This window comes from Brachyhypopomus gauderio, unplaced genomic scaffold (genome assembly GCF_052324685.1).
Source record: "Brachyhypopomus gauderio isolate BG-103 unplaced genomic scaffold, BGAUD_0.2 sc97, whole genome shotgun sequence".
Lineage (NCBI taxonomy): Eukaryota > Metazoa > Chordata > Actinopteri > Gymnotiformes > Hypopomidae > Brachyhypopomus > Brachyhypopomus gauderio.
Window position 1 is genome coordinate 319,136 of NW_027506918.1, and position 13,033 is coordinate 332,168.

General features: G+C 41.7%; 1 protein-coding gene across 4 annotated transcripts in view; it reads left to right on the top strand.

The window, feature by feature from the left end:
- The window catches only part of LOC143496621 (GTPase IMAP family member 9-like), a 47,381-nt gene that overhangs the window by 2,988 nt on the left and 31,360 nt on the right, over window positions 1-13,033 (top strand). For 2 of the 4 annotated variants that reach the window (XR_013125668.1, XM_076992801.1), the window contains exons 1-2: window positions 4,944-5,161; window positions 8,744-8,785. Coding sequence is in view for 3 of the 4 variants with exons in the window: in XM_076992801.1 (XP_076848916.1) it covers window positions 5,149-5,161; window positions 8,744-8,785 (55 nt within the window). In the remaining variant the exon portion in view is untranslated. Of the gene's footprint in view, window positions 1-4,943; window positions 5,162-5,756; window positions 5,874-8,743; window positions 8,786-13,033 lie in introns of those variants that run through there. The other 2 variants (XM_076992800.1, XM_076992799.1) reach the window with 2 other exon arrangements.

Consider the following 13,033-nt stretch of genomic DNA (forward strand, 5'->3'; position numbering starts at 1 on the left):
CAGAATTTGGTTAAACTGCCAGAAGCCTCAATGGTGTTCAGAAAAAACTATGTTTAATTGATAACTGGGCCCATTTTGAAGTGCCTCTGGATGCACTTAAACATCATCTTGGTTCCACCCTATTAAAGATTGTCTGTTCCTCACATTTTCCAAAATAGTGTACAACAACAATGTAAATAATGATAAATTACATTAGGCTAATACCAACAATCAATCCAATCTGAAAGTAGAATGATTAAGTAATAAGCAATATTTTTGTCATCTGAACCACAAACAGTAGCAGTAAAAGTAAAATCATTAATGTCCATATTCATGGCTTGTTTAGAGATAGATAGAGAGGTAGTATAAGAAATGTACAAAGAGCAAGATTCAAGCCTGCTGTTTAGATCACAAACAAGCAGAAACACAAATGCTTCTATCAAATGCTTCTAACACAAATATAGATAGATAGATAGATAGATAGATAGATAGATAGATAGATAGATAGATAGAGAGATAAGAAATGTACAAAGAGCAAGATTCAAGCATGCTGTTTAGATCACAAACAAGCAGAAACAAATGCTTCTATCAAATGCTTCTAACACAAATATAGATAGATAGATAGATATATAGATAGATAGATAGATAGATAGATAGATAGTATAAGAAATGTACAAAGAGCAAGATTCAAGCCTGCTGTTTAGATCACAAACAAGCAGAAACACAAATGCTTCTATCAAATGCTTCTAACACAAATATAGATAGATAGATAGATAGATAGATAGATAGATAGATAGAAAGCACATGAATTTGTTTTCCTGTCTTTTCCTCTCCTTTTCCAGCCTGCTGTTTAGATCACAACATTTATCAGTGATGCAGTGATGCAACGCGACCATGCTAATTTTCGCTAGCAATGATATGGGATTTCCTATATAACATTAGCATCAAGCTAATTGCGCCATATAATTTCTTAGCTTTTCAAACGCGAATTCAAACGCGGAAACAGAAAGTGTTTGATTACAACAAATATTATATAGTATAGTATATGAAATATACAAAGAGCAAGATTCAAACAATTTTATTTATTTTTATTGTTTGACGGGACTCATTAGAGAAACTGTCGTCTCTACGTGCGATTGAATTGTAACTTTTGAAACACGAGTCTACAAATTTTCTGCCGTTTGTTGTAGTATCGGTAACATACAGTCTGCTTGTAACTTCAACTTTTTCGTGAAGTATCACGTTTGGTGTTTTGGTCATATGAGCTTGGGGGTGAGCCAGCTTGTGCTTTGGCTGGCGTATGAGCTGGGGGTGAGCCGCTTCCACCGTATTACCAAGACAATGGGCGTTAATCCCTTCACAGCAGGGGAGTGGGCTACATGGACCCTACCAAGCCCTGTGAAATTTTTCGCTTCTCTAGGAGCTCTAGTGTTAATGCCTATAACCTCCTGTAGCTTTCAGTGTCACACTGAACTGTAAGGGGCTTGGAGCACATTACAGCACAACACAACTGGATACTCAAATAAAATTGGGTACTACTAAATAACTTTGTAAACTGGGTCAGAAAATCATGCATTAACATACCTAATAGTATGGTTACCCGATTTTACTATAGCTATGGTGAGCAGTATACTTTGGAAGGAGAAAGAGAAATCTCATGCTGATTAAGACTGATGTAAATTCTCAGTCTGAGCTGCATGCATGGGATTAAATGACACTAATTATATACAAGATTAAAATTTCTTTCTTTCCCTGTCACGTATGGCCGCGCCCCCCTTCCTTAGCAGTCACTCCGGGTTCCCTCGTGTCGGTGTTCCTTGCCCGTTCACCCCGCCCTGCTCGTTTGTCTCCGTGATTCCCTATTATCTACCACGCCCCTGTTTCATTGTCATCACCTTTTCCTTGTTTTCAGTTCTGTGTATATTAGCCCCTGAGTCTCCCATGTCCTTCGTCGGATATTCTTGGTTGTTCTTGGTTGTTTCGTGATACGTTCAAGTTTTGTTTGCTTATCGCCTGTTTCTCGTGTTTCCTGTTTCTCCCTGCCTTGTCAGTGTTTCCCTGGTTTCGTTATGCCCGTGTATGCATGTTATTCGGACTGCCCTCCTGTTAGGACCCCTGACTGCTTCTCGGACTCCGATGATGGTATGCCCTTTAATAAATCTCGCTAGTCTCAGCATTTGTGTCCGTCCCCTCGCTCCGCAGCTCATGCTGCGTTACATAATATCCGACCATGCAAGGACACAGCGAGAGAGCGGGACTCTGGTAAGTCCGTTCGCTGTAATGAGATGTTGGCTGGTTTAATTCGGTTCGACTCTCCGGTATTACAGTTCGAACAAACCAGAGACAGGAATACCCCTGGCGCAGTGGGAACAAGGAAGTCTCGTCGCAGACCGAAGAAAGCGCAGCCGCTTTCAGTTTCGACTGGCTTTTGCGACGAGACTCCTATCGCGCGCTGTGTGTCTGCTTTGAGTGCACAGATGAGCGTTTGCTTAACCCTCGGTTTGCTCTCTATGACCACTGCGAGCTCCCGACGCCTCGAGGGAGGCGGCGCCATCACAGAGAGAGCAACCGAGGAGCTTGTGTGTCTGTGTGTTCTGCCATGCTCGCCCAGGACCCCGTGGAAGAGGACCTGAGAATTTTTTGGGGGGAGTAGTGGCCACGTCAGCCGGGAGGCCCCGCCCCCCGATGACGTCGGTGTGGCGGTCACGCCCCCCTGAGGACATCAGCCCGTTGTTCCCGCCTCCTGAGGACGTCAGCCCGTTGGTCCCGGCTCCAGACGACGTCGTCTCGGGGACCCTGGCACCCCTGCCTCCTGTTCCCGCGACCCGGAGGGGGTTGTCCACGCCTCCCGATGACTGCGTTCCGGTGGCCACGCCCCCCCGATGACTGCGTTCCGGTGACCACGCCCCCCGATGACTGAGTCTACTCGGCGGCCCCGCCTCCCGATAGCGTCTGCTCGGCGGACCCGCCTCCTGATGGCGTCTGCTCGGCGGCCCCGCCTCCCGATGGTGTCTGCATGGTGGATCCGCGTCCAGATGGCGTCTGCATGGCGGCTTCGCCCCCTGCCCAGCCATCTCGCCCTCTGATGACGTCAGCCCTGCATCCCGTCGTGCCGTCCCTGCGGCCCGCCACCCGGCCTCCCCTGTTCCCGCTGCCCGCCAGCCGGCCACGCCTGTTCCCGCTGCCCGCCAGCCGGCCACGCCTGCTCCCGCTGCCCGCCAGCCGGCCACATCTGTTACCCCGGAGACTGTACTGCCCTCTAGTGGGCATGGACCCTGTGCCTCTCATGTTTCGTTGCCCATGTTTCCCTTGCTTCCCTTGCTCCCGTCTTGCGTCCCTGGTTTTGTGTTGGTCCCGTTCCTATGTGTGTACCTGTTCGTGTCCTTGTGCCCATTCCTGTGTCTGTGTCCAGTGGTGTCGTCTCTGTCCCGGTCCCCATGTCTGTTCCCCAAGTGATCACTCACTTTGTTCCTGTCCCGGTCTCTGTTGTCCATGGCATCTTTGCCTCAGTGTTTGCCTCTGCCCTGTCCCCTGGCCCCACTCCCGTGTCTGTTCCTGGTCCGGTCCTGTCCAGCCCCGCTCCTGTGCCTCGCCCTGGTCCTGTCTGGTCTCCCCTTGTCCCTGGTCCTGTATGTGCTGCCATGCCCCGACCCTCCACTTGGCCAGTCCCCCTGTCTCCGGTCTCTGCCATGCCCCAGGTCCCACGTCCTGTTGTCTGGTCCTGTCCCTCCGGTCTGTCCTATAGTGTCCTGCCCCGTGTCCGCTGTCCCGCGTCATGCCCCGTGGTTCCCTGTCCTAGTCTGGTTCCTGTCCTGTCTGCCCTTGCGTGCCCCGGAGTGGCACGCTTTGAGGGGGGGTAATGTCATGTATGGCCGTGCCCCCCTTCCTTGGCAGTCACTCCGGGTTCCCTCGTGTCTGTGTTCCTTGCCTGTTCACCCCGCCCTGCTCGTTTGTCTCCGTGATTCCCTTTTATCTACCACGCCCGTTCCTTGTTTTCAGTTCTGTGTATATTAGCCCCTGAGTCTCCCATGTCCTTTGTCGGATATTCTTGGTTGTTTCGTGGTACGTTCAAGTTTTGTTTGCTTATCGCCTGTTACTTATGTTTCCTGTTTCTCCCTGCCTTGTCAGTGTTTCCCTGGTTTTGTTATGCCCGTGTATGCATGTTATTTGGACTGCCCTCCTGTTATGACCCCTGACTGCTTCTCGGACTCCGATGATGGTATGCCCTTTAATAAATCTCGCTCTTCTCAGCATTTGTGTCCGTCCCCTTGCTCCGCAGCTCATGCTGCGTTACATTCCCCCTTGTAAGATTTGTCGTGTCATTTTTTTTAGAAATTAGGTTTTTAAAAAAAAGGTCTCAAAAGTGAGTGTTTAATCAGATAATTTATCATGACATTTTGCCATGCTTATCAACACTTGCTGAGTCTGTAATGGTGAGTGACTGAGTCATCTTAGCTCTTCAGCATGTTTTACCTGTATTACCAGTTGTTGCTATGGTAGCAATGAACTGAGGAAACCTAAGGAAAAAGATCTGTACTGAACATTAAAACACAATAATGATCAACATATACCAGCCCCAACAGAATGTGCTGGGCTAGGAGGCCAACCAGACTGTTGAGGTGCCACTACACGGAGAGCATGGTCCTGAGAAAGTGCTGGAGATAAAGGTCTTTTGAAGCTGCACTCATGCTCATGTCACCCTGTTCCATGGAAGTGGATACAACTCAGTCACATGTATACCAGACCATCAAAGACCTACAAGCATCCACAAGTCACCATATTTTATAAACACACTGTATATTTACAAGAATGCCCACAAGATGGCATTCCTAAGGCTATTTCATAATTATATTTTGGTTTTGCCATTGTAGTTTGATGATATCATATATACAGTATGATATGGTATGGGGAGGGGTGACTGCACTTTCGATTCTGTGTGTATACAAAAGAACATACATGTTGAGGTTAGCTGAGAGTTCAAACCAATCTTGCTGAAGGTTGATCACTGTCCAACAACATATCTCCTTTTAACAATCACTTTTTTCATAGATTGTATAAGCTGAACAGACTTCTGCAAAATAACGGAAGAGAAATCCTCAGTGGTGCCTGTGAGATTGCTGTGACAGTATTGTTTCAACCAGGAAGAAGAAAAAACATTATTTTGAAGACATGAGTGATCAGGGTGAGTATGAAACATTTTGTAACATTCACCATTACCTTGTTGATATATGAAGCATAATGACACTGTCTAACAAGTCCAGCATCCAAGCTGAAAGTGGAAGGTTTTTCAGTTGATAGGCTTTGTTTAAATAGTTCTTAAACACACAAAAGAGCGTGGTGTGAGATTATAATAGTATACTGGTGTACTACAGTACATAATACAGTACACTATTACTATCTCACATAGAAGTAAGTTTTATATTGTTTTAGGATAAATTAGTGACTATTAGCTAGTTCAAAAAACAATGGGTCAAAAATGACCCTCTGGGTGTATTGGTCCTTTGTAGATACAACATTGTGACAGTCTTGTATTTGGTTAAAGCCTTGAAATAAATGCATTTTTTATACGTTTTAGTAAGTTACCATGGTAGTACAGGAGCAGAGACAAAAAAAGTAAATACCTCTTTATTTTTAGGGGGTATGGCTGCTCCCTTTTCAAGACAGAAAGCAAAAGTTCACTGTAAAACTTAGTGACATTACAGTGACAACTTACAAAACTTACAAGTATTAGAGCAACTTGAAGCTGATGTTAGTGACTTTGGCCCTGAATTTGACAGTGATAGCCATTCTGATGAGCTGTTTCAACCGCATGAAAGAGATGGTGGTGTATCTTCTTCTCAAGACAGTGACTTGTCCAATGACTCGTCCAGTGCTGGAAGCACATCTTGCACGCTGTAAGTTTCCCATCAGAACCCGTTGCTAGTACATGATGTTCTTCTGGCATTTCTTGTCTGTTGCAGTAATCAATGCATGGCTTCTTTACCAGCATGACTGTAAGGCACACAGAAGTGCCAAATCCAGGTTCAGAAAGTAAAAGTCCTCACCAGGATTTTGCTCAGGGTTCCTGGATTGTGTTGATTCCACTAATTTTACCTGGATTGCACTAATTAGAAAATCTAGCAAGCTTGAGAAAATCCTGGTGAGGACTTTAACTTTCTGAACCTGGAATTGACACCTCTGGAGGCATTTTTGTGTTCAGGGAACTTATAGCAGTCATTTAATGCATAGTTTATAATTTTCCAAAAAAGAAAAGGGTTCTTGGGTTCTCCAGGGTTAAGTAGAAGTACAGAAGTATTCAGCATTTTTTGTACTTAAGTATCGCAAGTAGTTTATTCAAAAATGTATTACTCAAGTACTGAAAGTAAAAAGTACAAGTATTGTGTTTTGAATTAATTAAAGAACGCCGTCAAAGTTTGATTATCAATACGCAGATGACATGGCACTCCTCGGTTTATTTAATGGGAAGGAAGGCCATGATGGGGGACGGTTTCAGGAGCATGTTAGTGCTTTTCAGGAGTGGTGTGAGTTGAGTAGGTTGGAAATTAATGAGGAGAAGACAAAGGAGATGATTTTTCATAGGAGAGGCCACAGTGAATCCCAGCCTCTGGTGAGTATCAATGGGAAGGCAATAGAAGTAGTCAGTTGTTTTAAATATCTGGGCACAGTTTTGGACAGTGGTTTGGCCTTTGAGGGAAACTGTGAGTTTATTTATAAGAAAGCTCTGCAGCGTATTTATCTCATCAAAAAACTGTGCGAGTTTGAGGTTAGTCCAAATATTGTGGAACTAGCATATCGCTCTTTGGTCGAAAGTGTACTGTGTTATAATGTTACAGTCTGGTTTGGGAACCTGAGCTGTAAGGGCAAAGGGAAGCTTATGAGAATAGTAAAATTAGGTAGTAAACTAGTAGGAAGAGGACAGAGACTTATGAAGGATCTTTATAGGGATCGTGTGCAAAGGAAGGCATTTAAGATTATAAAGGATCCTCTACACCCAATGAACTCACAATTTGAACTGCTGCCATCAGGTAGACGGTATAGAGTGCCAAAAGCTACTAGGAATATTTATAAGCAAGCTTTTTTATCAAATGCTGTAGAAATTATGAATGAATGAATTTTTTTTTTTTTTTTTTTTTTTTTCTCTCTGTTGTTATATGTTAAATGTTATATGTTGTGGGGTGTATGCCATGAGTGATCAAAGATGAATTTCCATACTGTGGACAATAAATGTTATTCTATTCTATTCTATTCTATTCTATTGACCATTAGTAATCCCAGAGCTCCTTGCATTCATGAACTTGCTGTAAATTCTACAAAAACCTATTAAGACTGGACAGCAGCTCACATGAATCATAACAAAACACAGTAATATGCAGTAATTTCAGAATACAAGATGGTATTGTAAATATTTACTGTAAAAATTACAGCAGTCGTTTACAGTGTTGAACTGAATTTAATATTGAATATATAGAACTTCTTGATCCCGAAGGAAATTACTGCTCCCCTGGGGCCTCAGTGTAAAGCACCGTGAACCCAGAGCGGCCCTGCAGCATAAAAAAATAATAAAATTGCGCCGCCGTTCACTGATAGCGGTGAAAAGAGATAAACATTAGGAGGAGACAAAAAATATGATCACAGATTATTTTCTCAACAGGACAACACTGTGAATATGCAAAAAAATCCCCATAGCACATACAAGCATTGATAACACAGACAGTCAAGCAATGAGAGGCATGTTCATCTACGGGGGAGGAGGGAACCAGGCCTGGCAGTTTTTGGGTCAAAGTTTGCTTTGTAATAGATCATAAATTGTTGTGGTAAGCTTTAAAAAATCTACTGTTTGTAACTTTTATAAGTCAAAAATAAAATAATATATTTAATATATAAATATAACATTTTAAATGTTTACAACGTGTTTTTACACAGTTGTAAAATGAATCATTCAGATCAACATTTCCCACATGTGTGGACACAAATATGGCCAGCAGAGCAAGTTTGGGTTTAGGTTAGGTCTAAAAGATAGAACAACTACAAAGTGTGCTGACTATGTGCATTAAGGAAGGTTTAGGCAGGGATGGGAATGCATCAAAGCTGTAGTTCCATCATGCAGAAACAGGTGCAAGCAAAGTATGTGTTTACATGTTTCAAATATGTGGAACTTCAAGAACAAGGGTTTAAGAAGATAAAATGTTCATAAAGGTTTTATTAGCTTCATTAAATAGCCAAACAAACAAAAAAGATCCTGAGTAAACACATGTTAACTTAAAAGGTTTTTGTTGAAGGAGCTGTAAAATTAAGAATCATTTACGGCAATTAGCAGAATGAGAAAGATAACTATTGGGAACAAAGCAGCACAGCTAAAAAAAACAATATAAACCAAGAAGAAACAGGCAGAATAGATTAGAATAGAGAACAGGTGATATGTTAAAATAGCCTGACACACTGCCACACTGACAAAGTGATACATTGACACACTGATACACTGCCACACTGACACTCTGCCACAGATACACTTGCAGACTGATAAACTGCCACACAGATACACCGGCACACTCATACAACACCGGCACACTCATACATGGATATTCTGACACACTGTTACACTGACAATCATTGCCACCCTGACACACGGATAGACTAACACACTGATACACAGACCCACTAACACAGTGATACACTACCACAGTGATACACTGATACATCTTGTGGGTTTCTTTCTCTCTTTCTGTCTGTCTTCTGAATTTTTTTAATTTTTGGTTTCTTCCAGTGCATTTGCTTCAAAATGATGAGAATTCAGACGACCGGTCTGGTGAGTATTCATTAAAATATGGATCAAATTACATATCAAATTAAGATGCCTGTGGCTATGGGAGGCTGTACAAATCAAGCTATGTTTAAACAAAAGACTTTTGTTAATACGGAAGTAAAAGATAAAAACAGCAATCACTTAACATATTCACAAACATCAAAAGTCCATGAACGAAAGGGTTCACAAGCAACAACCCACAGGGCTAAGATGTACAGAGGAATATTTATACTGAGGAAGGAAGACACAGGTATCACAAGGAACACCACTCACAACATGGTGACAAAGTGGGAAATAAATAAGCGGGATGTTTGCTTTGTATTGGTTTCACGTCTGTATACTTCCTGTTAGAGTTGAGCGATATGGGAAAAAATCTTATCACGATAACTTTTTCATATCAATCGATATCGATATATATCATGATATAAATCAAAACGCTATTTCCTTTAAACTTTAAGTGAGAAATTAACAACACGACTATAATACAACTCTTGTTTCTGGCTACAACCTGCAGATTGTTAATCACAAGAGTTGTTATACAGTGTAAAGGCTTTGATATTGTCTTTAGATTCACAACACACGGGTGTCAGGAAAGAGTTCCAAAGCTTAATAAGAATTGTAACTGAAGAAGAAAAGTTGAAACTGAGGGGCAGAAACACGGATAAGGGAATGAACAAAATTTTAGAGTCTGATTGAACATCACAGACAGTGAATCATAAATCCCCTTACATATAGTCTCTCATTATGTTGAATGCCGCTGTTACAACTCCTCGGCAGAATCTGACTCCCCTCGTTTGCACACATATAAAGATGCAACAGATGATATTTGTGATTTTCCGTTGTTTGTATGGATAAATAAGGCGTAATCTTCAATTATTCATCACAGCAAAACAAAACAAGAGTGCTCAGTGAACTACATTATAATCACTAACTCTCAGGACTGAAATGTCTGGTTAACATCTTTTTTTATTTTGGTGACTTATCCTCATGTGTATGCTATTGCATAAAAAGCACATCTCTACGTTCAACAAGTGTCTAATAATATAACCCTTTTTACATTAACCTTTTTAATGGAGGCTTTAATTTTAACCCAAATATCATCTATAGCGTCTTTATGTGCACGCAAACGAGGGGAGTCAGATTCTGCGGAGGAGTCGAAATTAAGCACAACTGGACTGGAATTTCTAATGCTCTTTAAATGTAGCTAGATAGATAACTAGCTATTTAGACAAAAACTAAGGGTAAAGGTCTTTAAATGTAGCTAGCTATGTATTTAGATAAAAACTAAGGCATACACTTTTTCAGGCTTAATTACCTAGCAATCTACATCTACAAGACCTTTACTAATTCGGTCTCATTACATTGTATGTAATGAGATCCTGTATAATACAACTCTTGTTTCTAGTTACAAGCCTACAGTGTTATTCCATTCATCTTACCAGGTTATGTTTAGGCTATTTTGTGGAATCGTTTTGAGTAGGGGTGTGACAATACACTCAGCTCACGAGATGAGACGAGACACGATATTATGTTCACGAGAACGAGACGAGATTTTAAGAACACTAAAATGACAAATTATATGACTGGACAACAGACTTTTATTTAACTGAGTTACACATGCATTTTGAAATGTTTTATTATATCTCAACATGCATTATGTAAGCATGAACTTTTAATAAACTTCTTCCTCTACAAATTGAACTTAAAATAAAATTTCATAAAAGTTAAAATAAAATAAATAAAATAAAATATTTCTCCTTTTTTTCAAGCGCAAACAATATTATAGTGAGTCCCCGCTTAACGACGGGGTTAGATACTGAAAAGTCCATGGTAAAGCCGTTTTCGTCGTTAAGCGTGACCCTAGATTTAGATACGCTTTAATCGTAAATACAGTATAAAAAAAACTAACAATGTTCTCGTGCATACAGCGTGAGAGAGCGATCACGTTGCCGAGGTGAGCTGTGGTGCCTTAGCGGTGCTCGTACACAACACTCCACAATACTCCACAGTAGGGATGTGATGAGATCTCGTGTCAGTACTCAAATCAACATATCTCACTTGAACGGAGGTAGCAGGGACAGAAAGGCATGCTTTGGCAAGTTGAGACAGCAAAGGATATCAGGAGCTGTGTGGGGATGCTAATATTCTTAAAAATGAACATGACAGTATAGTTGCAGCAAATTCAGTGACATACTTGGTCACGCTCTGTTTGCACTATTTGCACTCTGTATTGACAGAGAAGAACTTTTTGTTTTGCACATAATACAGTGAGTCCCTTCTTAACGACGGATCAGAGTTACGACTGACTTTTTATTTTATTCCGCGCAGTGCGTGGAGGAGCACTGGCAGCACAGTGGAGTGTTGTGTACGATAAGCCCATCTCGGCAACCCGATCGCTCTCTCTCACGCTATACGCATGAGAACATTGTTACTTTTTTTCTACACTGTATTTACGATCAAAGCGTATCTAAATCTAGGGTCGCGCTTAATGACAAAAACTGCTTTACGACGAACTTTTCAGTCTCTAACACTGTCATTAAGCGGGGACTCACTGTAATATTGTTTGCACTTGAAAAAAGGAGAAATATTTAATCTTATTTATTTTATTTTAACTTTTATGAAATTTTATTTTAATTTCAATTTGTAGAGGAAGAAGTTTATTAAAAGTGCATGCTTACATAATGCATGTTAAGAGATATAATAAAACCTTTCAAAATGCATGTGCAAGTCAGTTAAATAAAAGGCTGTTGTCCAGTCATATAATTTGTAATTTTAGTATTCTTAAAATCTCGTCTCTGTAAGGAATGCCACCTGATCTCCACTGAACCAGCCTCACCTAACGCTCATCACCACGCCCCCCTGTATACTAATACGCCCACATTCCACTTCCTAGTCACGAAGTATTGCCGACACATGCCGCGTACCAAGCCTTTCGATTACCTGTTTGCTCTTCTGTGTTCTGACCCTCGCTTACGTTCCCGACCTTGTCTCCTGCCTAGTCCCTCTGTACCTCCTGACTTCTGCTCCCCCGTTATGACCCTGGACCGACCCTGGACCATGCCAAGAAAACACTGTTGCTACTGATCCCAGTGCTAGTGATACACCTGCCGTTTTCTGTACGAGTGTCTCATTTAAATAAAAGCGGTATTCTTCCGTGTTTGGATCCCTCTGTGCCTGATCAATACGTTACAGTCTCGTCTCGATCTCGTGAACCCAATATCGTGTCTCGTCTCGTGAGCTGAGTGTCTCATCACACCCCTACTCCACAGTGCTGCCACTGCTCCTCCGCACACCGCGCAAAATAAAATAAAAAGTCGGTCGTAACTCTGGTCCGTCGTTAAGCGGGACTCACTGTATTATGTGCAAAACAAAAAGTTCTTCTCTGTCAATACAGAGCGCAAATAGTGCAAACAGAGCCTGACCAAGCATGTCATTGAATTTGCTGCAACTACACTGTCATGTTCATTTTTAAGAATATTAGCATTTCCACATATTAGCATCCCCACACTGCTCCCGATTTCTTTTGCTGTCTCAACTTGCCAAAGTGTGCCTTTCTGTCCCTGCTACCTCTGTTCAAGTGAGATATGTTGATTTGAGTACTGAGCTGTGGTGGTTGCTGTAAATGTCTGCGTTGTGCTCGTATTATCCTTGCATATGGTCCGTGTCTTATCAGTCACTCTCTTGCCATTTATCATTTCCACCAGGTACCCAAAATGCTGCCAAACAATTATTTGAAAGTGGCGGGGGCATCTTCAATGCCAAATACAAATACTTGTATTTTCTGACATCATTTTGGCTGCTTGCTGGATCACATATCCCGCGAGATTTTTAACGCGACGAGAAATCTCGCCGAGTTATGTCTCGCGAGATCTCGTGACACCCCTAGTTTTGAGACATTGCATCATTTTTCTTACACGTGATAAAATCGCTTATCACTTTATTTCAAGCTAAATGCTATTTAAATGTAGTGAACTAGCTAGGTATTTAGACAGAAACTAAGGCTTAAAATCCCATTTAATACAACGTAGTTTCTATCTAAATAGCTAGCTAGTTTAATTAATACAGCTGCTACATTTAAAGAGCTATACTACTTAAATCCCATCCAATGTAATGAGAAACTGTATAACACAAGAGTTGTTTATGGCTAAAAACCTACAAAGTGCCTGCGTAAAAGCATTTGTTCAGAAAAACCTCCGTTGTGTTGTGGTCTAACGTTATAGACGGGCAGGCATGATGCAAACGCAGGATAAT